The following is a 14,709-nucleotide window of genomic DNA, read 5'->3' on the forward strand; positions in this document are numbered from 1 at the left end:
GAAAGAACTCCACAGTTAAGCGTGCTTGACCTGGGAGCAATTTCAAGGATGGGTGACCTCCTGGGAAGTTTTCCCAGGATGCGTGCGAGTGAGGACAAAGCACGCTGAAAACACTCGTGTTGGTCTGTAGGGTCACCATCGGTCCATGAAGCGGCAGTGTCGTACTCGTGTATAAGAGCCATTAGTCTGTGGGTGTAAGGACCCAATGGAGGCTTGAAGCGGGGACGTTACAAATGGTATCAGAGCCTTGACCCAGCCGGAAGTGTGGTCGACGAGGACGTCGGACCTCGTAAGGGGGGGTGATTGTGACAGTCAGTAGTCCCGTGATCCGTAAGGGGAAATACCGGGTAAGCTGTACAATCCCACACCGCCTGGGGAAGGTTAAGTGGGATGATTCTGAGACTGTGTAGGTATGGGACTACACAGTTGAAGAGAGCTTAAATGGATTGATTGGTACTACCTATGTCAACAAGGTGCATCTTGTTTTTCAGGTAGCCCATCACGAAAGAACTCCACAGTTAAGCGTGCTTGACCTGGGAGCAATTTCAAGGATGGGTGACCTCCTGGGAAGTTTTCCCAGGATGCGTGCGAGTGAGGACAAAGCACGCTGAAAACACTCGTGTTGGTCTGTAGGGTCAGTCATCAGTCCATGAAGCAGCCAGAGTGCCGTACTCGTGTATAAGAGCCATTAGTCTGTGGGTGTAAGGACCCAATGGAGGCTTGAAGCGGGGACGTTACAATCTTCATGTAGTAGTGGTCGCGTAGGCCATATTGCATGAGGGTCTTGTGTAATTTTGACTTTATGTTCAAGGCTAAACTTTTTTATGCCTAAATGAGTTAAGTCCTTGTTGGTTTCTTTATCGGATTGAGGTCTTTAGGATGAAAACGCTCTCACGGGCCCATAAACCCTATATTGGACACACTTGGGTGTGTGAGTCCCAACACCAAATGGTGAGTCAATGTTTCTCCTAGAGGGTAGGGGTGTGCATAAATTATCCAATCCAATGACAATCGACCGATCCAATTACAACCGACCGCCAAACATCGGATATCCAATTGTGATCGGATTGAATTGGATGTTATTTTTGAATATCCAATTGGATCGGATCGGATGTTGGATGGGGTGTCCAAAAATCCAATACATCCAACATCCAATCGAACTAATTAGTATTTTCATTTAGTTTAAATGAGTAATTAGATTTTATATAGTTATACGTAAAATATATATCTATATATATATAAATTAACATTAAAACTTTTACTCTTTTTTTTGGATTGGATGGATCCAATCCAATTCAATACATAATGGACCTAAAATATTGAATGGATCCAATCCGATCTAAAAAATACTAGGTCTAAAATATTAAATAAACCTAAATTAAACTAATAAATATATATGAAATACATCCAACAGATAGAACCTATCCAATCCAACATCCAATGGATGTTGGATCGATTGGATGACTGAAATTATTTAAATTGGATTGGATGGTAAAATCTAACATCTAATATATAATTGGATATTGGATGTGATCCAATGAACACCCCTACTAAAGGGTGTCATGAGACCCTCAAATAGGATGTCTTAACTTATTTGACATTTATAAATCTTAATCAAAGTCCCAAAGGTTGACTTAGGTGTTCTAAATGTACTTTTGGCATGTGGGTCCTTGTGTAGGAATAATCATTTCTTTTTTTTTTTTTCAAAAATTAAGTACAACAAATATATATCATCAAAGCAATTTTTTTTTTTTAAAAAAAAAATCATCAAAAGCAAACTTAACTCATCGTTTTTTGAAAATAAATATTAGGAAATGAAAAATCTATAATGATAAAACATTATACAGGTAAAAAAATACTAAATAAATAATGAGAATAATTTACCCTTGTATCACTTAAAAAATAATAGCGGGGTTTATTTTTTTAAAGGTGGACAAAAATAAACTTAAAAGGAAAAAAAATTTCTTAGTAGAATTTGAACAATGCCCTATATTCTATATATAATCTTGCTTAATCATTATACCAAAATTATTATTATATCTATAATTATTATTTTTTATTACAAATATATGTCGTAACTAACTAAAATATATATTTTCTTTAGGGACGATTGCCGTCTTGCACTCGCTTCTATATGGGTCTGCTTATGACTACAATTCATAACTATCTTTAAAGTTATGTGCACTCAAAACGACAATCTAACAAACTTAAATTCAATCTCAACCGTTCAATCTCAATGTGTTATTGATCTGCAACTACAAATTTAACATCTCAAGTTTCTCAATAATTTACTAAGGTCTCGTTAAGTATAAAATAAGTATAAGTTTTGATTTATTTTTATCGTTTAGATAAATATTATATGAAGTTATTTTTTAAATGAAAAATAATTTTAAATATTATTAAAAAAAAGATATTTTGAGAGTAAATTAGAAATGATGTAAATTGTTTTAATTTTAAAAATAATATTTGTAGTTTATTACTTAAATTTTTTATTTTTTATCCAAAAAAATAATTTTTTTAACTCTAAAAATGCTAAAAAAAAATCTCAAGTATGTTTGGTAGGAGGTGTTCGAGGATGGAGGGATTGAATATGATGTATTTGGCTTATCCAGCTAAATTTTAAAAATTTAGCTCAAAAGTAGTAAAAATAGGTCTCCATCACATGCTTTACTCTATATATATTTTAGCTCAAATAATATAATATATTTATTAATGTATTTAAAATATATTAGTTTAATAATATAGATTAAATATAAAGAAACACATGTATAACGTAAGTATAAGGTAAAATAATTATAAAAAATTAGAAATATATTTTGAAGAACAGAGTATGGTGATGAGAGTGCTCTTCATCAAACTCATCCTCTATTTTTGTTAGGGGTGTATACTGTATGGGTGGTGTGAGTTGCAATATTTTTTTTTCTTTCAAACCAAATCAGATATATAGTTTTTATAATTTCTCAAACTGCAACCGCACCGCAAGATCTTAAAACCGCAAAAATCACATTACGAAAACACAGTATAGTGCAGTACGATTTGAGCAGTTTACACTACTATCATTATCGAACATTATAATAAAAATTTAAAAAATAATCTATAAAGTTAATAATCCAAAAAAAATCTTATTAAAATTTTAACATCATAACATATATACTAATCATTAAGTCAATATATTAAACTGTCTCTAAAAAAATGTAATATATATATATACATATGTTTGTTCTTATATGAAAAAAGAATAAAAATTATATTGTAAAAATTAATAATTTTGTAATATATATAGTGCAGTGCATGCAAACTGCAACCGTAGTGCGGTGCAGTGTGGTACGGTACAGGCAGTTTGTGCGGTGTGGGTGGTTTGATGAACACCGCTACTTTTTCCATCCTTACTATTTTCCATCCATCATACCAAACAAGGCATAAGCCAAACGGGGCCTTAAATCTAATACCACGCGGCTTTGCCACGCTCCTGTGAGTTCTTTTCTATTGTGAGGTTTATCACAACCGGTCACTCTCTCTAACCAAATACAAGAGAGAGAAAAAAAGAAAGAAGAGAAATTTAGGTCTAATTTTTATTTTCTTCTCTGAAACATTTCCAATTAAAAAAATAAACAAGAAAAAAAAACCTAGGGTTTTACAGAAAGGGGATTAAGAATTTTGACTGGGGTGTGTGTTGATCTTTTTCAGGTTAGGGTTACGAAAGGATAAGGAGAGTTTGATTTAAAGGTTATTTATTTTCTTGGAAAGTTGTTCAAGAGAAATTGGTACTGGTTCCTGCTTTGAATCGATTCCTGTTCTTTGGTTATATCGATAGATTCGGTGTAGGTGTGTAGATATAGTTTTTTGTGTGTTGATTTGTATGAGATAAAGTAGAAGGGAAAGTTTGAAATTTGATGGATGAGATTTGGGAGAGAGCTGTTGAAACAGCTCTAGACGGCCAAACTGACTACGGTTCGGCTCGAACGCTGACTCTAGACGGTGCAGCAAAGTGCATACAGGGGAAGTTACCACCACCGAGTCTTCTAGAGAAGTTCCAGAACCTTCAGCACCTTTCTATTGCTAATATTGGTGCTTCTTCGCTTGAGCAGTTTCCACGTCTTCCGAACCTGGATAAGCTTAACCTCACCGACAATCGGATCGCTGGTGGTCTTGAGTTTCTTGTTGAAGCCGGTCTCGACTCGCTTCGTGACCTTGACCTTTCGAACAACCGGATTCAATATATTGAAGATCTTGCTCCGCTTGCTCAGCTTAAGCTTGTTTCCCTTGATCTGTACAAGTGTCCGGTTACAAGAGTCAAAGATTATCGATCTAGGGTCTTTGGGTTGATAAAATCGCTTAAGTATTTGGATAAGATGGATGCTGATGAGAATGAGCGACCTGAGTCTGATGACGAGGATGAGGAAGAAGAGGAAGATGAAGATGATCCTGGAAGTGGAGAAATTGATGGTGAGGATCGGCCTTTTAGGATGAATAACGGCCATAGCGAGGTGGTTGAAGGAGTTGTTGATGTTGATGAGGACGAAGAGAGTGATGCTGATGAGGAGGAGACTGAGACGGCCAGGAGGGTTAATGGGCATAATAATCACCAGGCGAATGGGTTTCGTGTTGCTCCCGTGGTTGGAGAAGATGGTGATGATGATGAGGAAGATGGGGAAGATGAAGAGGATAATGAATCTGGGGAAGATGAAATTGATGAAGATGAAGGGGAGGAAGATGATGTTGTTGAAGTTCATGAGATTGAAGATAGTGATGAGGAAGATGGGATTGAATATGATGAGGATGACGATGATGACGACGACGATGAGGATGAAGAAGAGGTGGATAATGACGAGGCCGATATTGCCGAGCCTGAGAGTACAGGACGGATAACGAGCACCGAAGGTGAGATTGACGGCCATGAGCAAGGGGAGGATGGCGCAGATGAGGATGATAATGGAGAGACTGGAGAGGAAGAACAGCCCGTAGAGGAAGAAGACGGAGAGTTTGAAGATGGGGAAGAAGAGGTGAGGGTTTAATTTCTAGTGAAATAGCTGTTCTTGATGTGCTTTGCTATATTTTTTTGTGTTTATTTCCCAATTTTTGCACTTATATATTACTTGATCTGCTCTGTTGCATTAACTGTTTTGTTCTTCTTTAGATTACCAGATGAAACCACTTTGCATGGCTGCAAGAGTTGCTTTTTTGGTGTATGTTTGTGTGAAATTGGAGTTCTACAATAATTTTGTAGTGTCAAGCTCTTAAGGATGGTTTCTGAGCTAATAGGTGTTGTCTTATGTGAATACATCGGCACATAGTGCATATTATGATATTGGGCTGGAAACCAGCGATAGTTGTTTTGATCTTAGAGGTCTGAATAGATATTATGTTGTTTATCATGTTTTAGATTTTTGGCTCTTTTAACTTGTTCTTCTTGTTTTTTGTTATTGTAGAAAAAACTTGGTTAATTAGATTGAGAGATGATGTCTCTTATTTTGCATATCTATGACTTCTTTTTGTGATTTGCGACATTATTTCTCTTTTATAATTTGTGAAATTCTGCATGTATTGTTTTGGGGTTTTCTTCTTACATTTTTAACGTTATCTAATTGTAATTTTGTTCAAAACAGTTCCTTTCAACTGTAATTGTGGAGTTGATTTTTTTTTTTTATTGTTAAGCCATTTTATTTGCTCTGATTGTATACGCCGCTGTTATATCTATTTGATGCAACTGTGTCATCAATATACTTCAAATCAGTGACTGACACTATGTTTGCTTTTTTAGTGGAGTTGGAGATATTCTGGCCAATTTGTGCTCCAGAAAATAGCTTATTGGTATTTCTGTTTTGGCTGCTGCTTTCATGGAACCAATTGATTATCGTTTGTTTTCCAAGTTTTTGGTGCTGCCTTTCTGTTTATTTTTGTATTTTAAAAAACTACTTGGCTTTTCTGAGGTTTATTCATGCAAATTTTGTATGTTTATGGTAATTTTGCTGCTTAATTTTTCACATTTTATGTCCATTTGTGAGCTGCTAGTGTTGTTGTTTGTGTTGGTTGCTTTCAAGTTTCTTACTTTTAGAATTTTTGTTTAAATTTCTTAATGATTATTTTTTCCAGGCTTGTTATCGATTTTAGTTTTATTTTTTCCTGGCTGCTTGTTGATTTTAATGATATTTGATCTGCTCCGTTTAATTATTAATTTTACTTTGTTTAGCAAAAAATTTTGTATTTTTTTGATCCATTAATTGTTTTCTGGGATTGCAGGATGATGACTATGGTGAAGGCTACCTGGTTCAACCCGTGGTTCAAGCTGAGGAAGAAGATGGTGGAGGTAGTGACATGGATCCTGGGAATGAAGAGGAAGAAGAAGATGACGATGATGAAGAAGAAGGTGATGGTGAAGAAGAGGTTGAAGATGATGATGAAGTTCATGTGATACCCCCTCCATCTACTTCTTCTTCCCAGCTAAAGAGGAAGAGAGATGGAGGAAACAAAGATGACGACGACGACGATGATGATGATGGTGGGGATGATGAGGATGATGATGATGTTGTTGAGTTTAGCAAGTCTTCGAAGAAGCATCACTAACACACTCTGCCATCGATCTAATCTGATCTTTGCATGTTTAATGTTTTTCTGTTTTTCTTTTGTTCATGTCTTTTTAGTATGGAAGACAAGGAGAAACCTTAGCTAGATTGGTTGGTACTCTGGTAGTAGTGATTTTGGCTCTAAATATATATAGTTGGAAGGAAGATATGATGATATCGTTAATATCCTTGGCCTTTGGGGGTGGGATTTCAGTTCAAAAGTTCGTTAGTCTTTTCTCCCCCCAGCTTTGGAACTCTTACATAATAGCCGTTACTCTTTCACATTTCAAAAGACAGTTAAGAGCGGTTCACAAGTACATGTTCTGATTTCAAGAGTTAGGTTTCAAAAGGGGGAATTCTTGGAGGGAAACAACGAGAGAAAAAGGGAAGTTGTGAACTTAGTTAATATATATATTTTTTCTTGTGTTTGCCCAAGCAGAGTACCCTTTTCTTTCTTTTATCTTATTTGTTCTTTTTTTTTTTAGAAAAAGGGGCATGTAAAAAAACAAAAAAAAAAAAACGCATGTGGATAGGTTTCATTTCCCTCATATTCCATTCAATCAAATGGGGCTTCAACTTCAAGTATTCTGACCTGTTGACTATCTTTTCTCATTATTCAACCATGTGACGTGTAATTTTTGTTTATTCCTTATTTTTAATCCTCTATGGTCTGTAATTATGGTGGTGTAGTAATAGTATAGTCCATATATGCCAGGTGGCAATGAGATGGGCTCTTCTGAGTTGTAATGGTTATGTAACGTGGGCCTCTTAGATTGTACCCAAATTTTGATCCAACGGTTAATAACATATAAATGATACACATTATATGGTCTTGTTTTTATTTCAGCTGAGCTGTAGTGATTCCATTGGTACCATCCATTACCATATTAGAAGTAAAGTATGTTATATTAAGCCAAATAAATAGTTCATTCATGGTGATAAGGTGACTTTTCAATATTCATTTTTCTAAGCCAAACTCTCTCTCTCCTACCACCATGGAAGCCGCAGCAAAAATGTTGCTCTTTTCTCCAAAACCCACTTCAATAAAACCCACAATTTCAAGTCTCAAACCCAGATTAACAACCACACGGCGGCTCAAGGTCATAGCCATGGCAAAGGAAACCAGCGAAGAAACTGAGGGAGGTGGTGGAGTAGCGGAGACAGCGGCTATCATCGGTGGCTTAGTGTCGACACCAGTCATTGGGTGGTCTCTGTACACTCTGAAGACCACAGGGTGTGGCTTGCCACCTGGTCCCGGCGGCTCAATCGGCGCGGTGGAAGGAGTGAGCTACTTAGCCGTGGTGGGAATTGTGGGTTGGTCTTTGTATACCAAAGCGAAAACTGGGTCTGGTTTACCCAATGGCCCTTTTGGGTTATTGGGGGCTGTAGAAGGTTTGTCTTACTTGTCGTTGGTTGGGATTTTGGTGGTTTTTGGGCTTCAGTTCTTGGAACAAGGCTCCATTCCTGGACCACTTCCTACTGATCAGTGCTTTGGCTGAGTGTGTGTGTCGTTTTTTGGCCACTACATTTCTTATCTTTTTCTCTGTGGCCACCATTTAATCTAATCTCTGTGTGTACCTACCTACATAAGTTGATATGATATTTTGCTCTTAAATATGATCAAAACCACTCCTTTTAGCTCTCTCACTTATTAACTTTTAGACATCTCTAAGGTTAAAATTTGTGTAACGTTGGCAAGGAAATAAAATTTAATTTTAGTAATGATAGTGATGTACTAATTAGAATATAAAAATTTATTTCTTTTTATTGTTTGAATAATGGTAAATAAAAAAAATGTAAAGATTTGTTAAAGTCAAAATAAAAATGTAAAATTTTGGCACGATATTATATTATGCCAAATTTTAAAGCACTTTTAGTTATGTTCTTTGCATAGTTATTTTTTTATATAATGGTGTAGACCCCTATATGGGTCATGCTCAAAAGTTGGCTAAGTGGTGGCGGATGTTAGTGTGCATGCTAATGCTTAGTTTGTACAATAATGATATTTTTGTAAATATCTTTAATGTTGTTCGAATTGGGACAGGACTTGGTTTTCGCTATATATTTGGGTCTATGAATACAATGGCGCAATCAGATTTGAGAAACTCTGTGTTTTGGTATATGGTGATGACCATATGTCTACAAAGCAAAAATTATATATGTTCCTGATGGAAGGTTAAAAACTTAGAATGCTCTTTAAGGGGAGAGTACCTGGTGTCAGCTCTCCACACCCCCTGACACTTTTGTGCTAAGTGAGCTACTATTAGTTAGCATGACAAGAAGGGCAGACATATGAGGACCACGAGGGGACTCATATGTCTCCATGAGTTGCAATACTCATGGACACTATCGGGCCGACCCGGTAGTGCATCTAAGAATGTTGTCAGAGGTTAGTGGGTACGTTTCTATTAGCTTGTCGGTATGCCGCTTGCACGAGACATGGCCTAAACCTCCAAGAGACGTTGTGGTGCGTCTTGGCCACGAGTCTCAACACGAGATGACATGGGAAGTCATTCGTGGGCTAGTTTGCATACGCGCATGGGACGGATGCACCATCCTGGAAAGAGACAGAGGTCTAACGTATGATACTAGTTTAGTTGCTTGTCTCGAGGGCCTGCCAACATGCGTGGAGGCATGGTGCCTTGAGGATTGGACCATGGATGTATGGGAGTCCTTGGACGATGAGGAAGATTGTTCGGATAGTATTGAATGAGGCATGATAAGAAGCGTTGACACGTCAGCTTAATGTTGGCATCTTGCCACACATGCTACCTTGGTCACGACTGACTAGGTGAGCGACAGTATTGAGATTTATCTTATCATAGTGTGAACCTATAGACAGTGCGAGTATCTTGGCTAGAGAGCCTTGATGCTTTGATGCACTCATGGATGCTTGCGAGCATGACTCAGCGGGAGTTGTTTGAGAGACGAAAGTGTGCACGAGGTACACGGTCGCGCAAAAAATAAGCCCATTGTTACTCAGATAGTTGGAAGGTTGACTTTGGCTTACAAAAGTCAAGGTGTCGCACGAGTATTCCGCTGTCTAGAAAAGTGAGCCTGTAACACTAAGCATGTGCCCTTAAGATATACTACTTATTAATAATATCTCTCGAAATATTATTTTTACATTAACATAATCATTCTATCACACTTTATCATTGGTAGACTTAGACCATCACTAATACAAGATGTAAAATTTGACACAAAAATTGAGTTTGTATAATATTTAGTTTACTATTTACAATTGTACTCTAATGTAAAAATATTAAAATATATAATTATTATTGTGGGTAAAATTTGGCACAATGTTATATTTTGTGTTAAATTTAGTATAATTTTTAACATGTGTCAAATTTAATATATTTTTTAGAGCACCACTAAAGTAATATTTTTTTTATGTATACTAAAATATAATAATACACCACTTTTTTAATACTCCATTAAAGATACTCGTAGCACTCTATTTTATAATTAAAAAATAATAACAATTAACAATAAAATTATGAGAAATGTTAAATGGCACCAGTAGTGACTAACATTCTCTTATATGTCAATATCACTATTAATTTAAGTATCGAGTCTCATATAATTTAATATAATAACTTTTAGAGAATATTATTAACCAATCGCAAGACGACATATCAAAAAGTGTTAGACACCACTATTGAAATGCTCTAAAATTATAATTTTTTTGATTTAAGCGTTTATATATTACATCATGTTTTACCTGGGACTCGAACCCAGGACCTCCAACACTCACACACCCACCTATGGCCACTTGAGCTAACCCCAAGTGGTTCTCTAAAATTATAATTTAACTCCATTACAAAAGCATTCAAGGTGTTTTCTTTTTAGAATAAATTGCATATATTTAAAAAGAAAAATGGATTATGGGAACTTGAACCCTTGAGATAAATATAAATTAACACAACCACCCCACCAAATATTTCATTTTTATCGAATAATTGCTTAAAGTTAAAACATGTACAATAATTAACTAAAATACCTATTTTTTTTTTTTTTTAAAAAAAAGTAATAATTCAACGGGCCAGCCGCCCCCTCTTGTTTCATATGAGTTCTATGCAATTTTTTTTTTTTTTACTATATTTAAAAATATGAGAAAAATTATTAAAGTTACTATAAATATAGCATAAAAAATAAATGTCATTAAATATAATATTATTTAACTAATTAATTAAAATATATTTTTTTAAAAAAATTTAAAATTCATAAAAATAAAAATTTAATTGAATCACCATAAAAAATATTAAAATTTCATTCATATTTATTTTTTTAAAAAAATAAAACAAATGAAACTACAGTGATCGTCAGAGTTGTCACTCGTGCCGAAAAAGTCACTGGAGTTTGTTGTTGGAACTGGAAAAATCGTTGGAGTAGCTGTCGGTGCCGGAAAAGTCGCTGAAGTTGCCGTCGGCACTGAAAAAACTTCAAAATTTGCATTGTCGCCGGTAAAATCACATGAAAAATCACCAAGATAATACCATTTCCGACGACTATTCCAAAGATTGTTGTGGGTGCCGGAAAAGTCACTGGAGTAGCTGTCGACGTCGAAAAAGTCGCTGGAATTACTGCCGACGTCGAAAAAGTTGTTAGAATTGGCATTGTCGCCAGCAAAATTACCGGAAAAATTACCAAGAAAGTAGTTTCTTCATCAAGAAACTGATTTTTTCACTAAGAAAGTGGTTTCTTCACCAAGGAACTAGTTTCGTCACACAACAATAATAAAGATTATGAAAACAAAACAAAAATGATATACAATGAAAATAATTGAAACCAATTTCATCAATCAACTAAATAGAGAAAAAAAAACACAAAAAAATACTCATAAATATAAACAAAACAACACACAATGTACAACAATAATCTAAAGCAAAATATAAGTGTGAAAACCAATTTCAAACCTAGAAACAAAATAATAAAAAGAAACTTAAAATAAAAAATATACAATAACATCATAAAATAGAGCAACCTCATTACAGAACCCTTAAAACCTGTAAAACCAGTTTCGAACTTATGAACCCTATGAAACCAGATTTGACACTATGAAAAATCATAACGAAATATAAATGCTAAACAATAAAGTTAACTGAAACAAGTCATTGGAATTGGCATAGTCACCGGAGTTGATGTGGGCGCCAAAAAAGTTATTGAAATTGGCATTGTCGCTAGAAAAACTGTTGGGTTTTATGCCCTAAATAAAACTCATTTCAATATAATCAGATTTACTTATTAATAAAGATCAGAAATAACATTTTATGTTGCATGGTTCACGTGATTTATTTCATGATTATATGTATATAATGTATGATTTTTTTTTTTAAGTCCAGAACATATGAGTTTGTTAAAGATTATAGTGTTGTCAGCACAATGGAATATAATCTTAATTATATGTTCAAAAGTTTATTCCCTAATTTGTTAGAACACTGGATTTAGACTCACATGGTATAATCATCGATAGGTATTCTTACACCTTGGAAAAGTGTTATGTCCTTTCCAGGACATTGGCAAAGTTTACCAGTATCGGATGTATGGAGTATACATCGGAAGGGACCGATATTGAACTTTGATTAGATATATTAAAACTTACCGTAATATCTATTCAATTCAATATCACCTGTTGATCCTAGATCAAATGATCTTAATCCTGATATGGTTAGGTTCAATCTCAAGAGTGTTATCCGTGTTCTTTGATCTGTTAGTTAAGCCTACTTTTGGGTCAGGGTGATACGTACATTTTGGGAACACGGTAGTGCAATTGAGTGGGAGCGCTAACATAAATATGGAATCTATAACTTCTATCTGGCGAATAGAAAGTAAAGGATGATTTCCTTCGAGCTTAACCAAACGAAAATAAATGGTGGAGATCTCATTTCACTTTGCTGAAATATCATTTATACAGGGTTAAGTGTTTTAAGGATAAAATACATTGTAGGGTGTTACGGTAATTTAATCCCTTTACAGTGTAAATCATCTATATAGAGGATCATTGATCACATTAGGGTTATAACAATGGATAACTAATGACGTGTCTATATCATGGAACATATAGAACGTTCTATATGACTGAGAGTGCAATTCTAAGTTCTAAGTGTGGATTCAATGAGGAATTAATAGGTTAGGGAATTTACTTGGTAAATTCGGTTCGACTTATTGGAAGCTCGGTTATATAGACCCATGGTCCCCATACTAGTTGAGACCATACTGCTTGTAAGACTCAGTTAATTGATTTTAATTAATCAATTAAAATTCTAACAGTTAGACTATGTCTAATTTGTGAATTCTCACAGTTTAAGGATGAAATTGTAAATAAAAGGGTTTCTAGGTTTAATTATTAATTGAGAGACTTTGTATGTCTAATTAATAATTATTTTAAATGAAAATATTATTTAATAATCTATTTTAGTTATTAAATAATTAGTTTTGGCATTTAAATGGTTAGAATTGGAAAAATAGCATTTTTGGAGAAATAGAAATAAAATTGAGGAAACTGCAAAATCCAAGTGAGGCCCATAACACACCATGGCCGGCCACCTCTTTGCTTGTTTCCCAATTATTATTTTCAATTTTAATTGCCATGTAATTGCTAATCAAAGCCTAACAATAATAAGAAAGTGGTGGATCACACTAAATAAGGCAGTTAATCAATTACACAGTAAAAGAGGAAACTGCTTATTTGGAAAGTTGAGCTCTCCCTTTTCCCTATATATAGCAGCCCTTGTTCTCTTCTCTTGAATGATCATAGCTCACGAAATTAAGAGAGAAAAGAAGAGAGAAAATTTCGAAATTCCTTGAGTGAATGAGTAGTGCCCACACACATCAAGTGGTATCTTAATCATAGTATGTAAGACTATGGAAATTCTGCATCAAAGAAGGAGAAAAGAAGATCCAGATTCAGATCTTGATTATGCTCTGCTACAGAAAGGAATCAAGGGCTAGAGATCTGAATGGAAGGAGTCATATTATTCCGCTGCACCCACTGTAAGGTTTTCTAAACTTTATGTGTGTTTATTTTCATTGTTTTAGAATTCATATTAGGATGTTAATAAACATACTTGTTAGTAAATCTAAATCCTGGTAAAATAATTTCCAACAAAAACCACAAAAAAATACCAAGAAAAAAGTTTCTTGGAGATTTTTTCGCTAATTTTTCCGGCGACTGCCAATTCTGATGAATTTCCCAAAGTTTGTTGTTGGTACCGAAAAAGTCACTTGAGTAGCTGCTGATATCAGAAAAGTCGTCAAAGTTGCTGCTAACGCTAAAAAAGTCGTCAGAATTGGCATTATCGTTAGAAAAATCATCGAAAAAAATTACCAAGAAACTGGTTTCTTCATTAAGTAACTGGTTTCTTCATCAAGTAACTGATTTTTCCGACGTCGGCAGCAACTCTGACAATTTTTCTGGCATCAATGACAAATGAAACTACCCAAACAAATAAAAACATTAAATATGAGATTTGAAAACCTAATTTACATATATATGTCATATCAAATACCATAAAAAGACCTAAAAACAAAAAAAAAATACCATATAAATTGATCAAACTTAAATGTGATATATTTATCATTAGAACTTTTAAAATTCCATAATAAGTGTAATTTCCTCATGTTGTTTTTTTTTTTGGAATTCTTACACTATATGCTGAAATTTTTAATTTTTTCTTCTTTTTCGCCGCGGGGCGATATCTTTTTTTTAAATACTGTGTATTTTTTATACTTTCTACTGTATTAAGTTTTTACTATTGTTACGCGATTATTTTTTAGTTGTTCCACTGTTATTTTAATTATCAAGAACTCCTGTTAAAAAATGGTATCACATACTGTGTTAAACCAATCTAAGTTTGACACGTCAATTAACTTAATTTATATTAAATATGTTAATTTCTTTTGTTTATTTAATTTTATTTTTTAATAAATAAAAAATAAATTAACGTGTAAAACTTAAATTGGTTTAACACACTATAAGATACTACCTTTTAGCTGAGGATCTTGGATCGTTAATAAATGGATGCAAATCATATAATTTTTATTTTTTTTTACCTTAATAATTAAAAAAATAAAAGTATGAATTTAAATTATTATTAAAAAAGTATTTTATTTTATTATTTATTAACGTAAAAAAGAGTAA

General features: G+C 34.2%; 2 protein-coding genes across 2 annotated transcripts; both read left to right on the top strand.

Annotated features, from left to right (window-relative positions):
• The first annotated feature begins 3,375 nt into the window (after positions 1-3,375).
• On the top strand, positions 3,376-8,189 carry LOC115714418 (acidic leucine-rich nuclear phosphoprotein 32-related protein). The gene is made up of 2 exons (XM_030643117.2): positions 3,376-5,003; positions 6,241-8,189. The coding sequence occupies exons 1-2, from the start codon at positions 3,894-3,896 to the stop codon at positions 6,562-6,564; spliced, it is 1,434 nt and encodes a 477-aa protein (XP_030498977.2). The 5' UTR covers positions 3,376-3,893; the 3' UTR covers positions 6,565-8,189.
• Positions 7,559-8,189, top strand: LOC115714465 (uncharacterized). The gene has a single exon (XM_030643189.2). The coding sequence runs from the start codon at positions 7,559-7,561 to the stop codon at positions 8,060-8,062; it is 504 nt and encodes a 167-aa protein (XP_030499049.1). The 3' UTR covers positions 8,063-8,189.
• Positions 8,190-14,709: the final 6,520 nt, after the last annotated feature.

The sequence above is a fragment of the Cannabis sativa genome, chromosome 4 (genome assembly GCF_029168945.1).
Source record: "Cannabis sativa cultivar Pink pepper isolate KNU-18-1 chromosome 4, ASM2916894v1, whole genome shotgun sequence".
Taxonomy (NCBI): Eukaryota; Viridiplantae; Streptophyta; class Magnoliopsida; order Rosales; family Cannabaceae; genus Cannabis; species Cannabis sativa.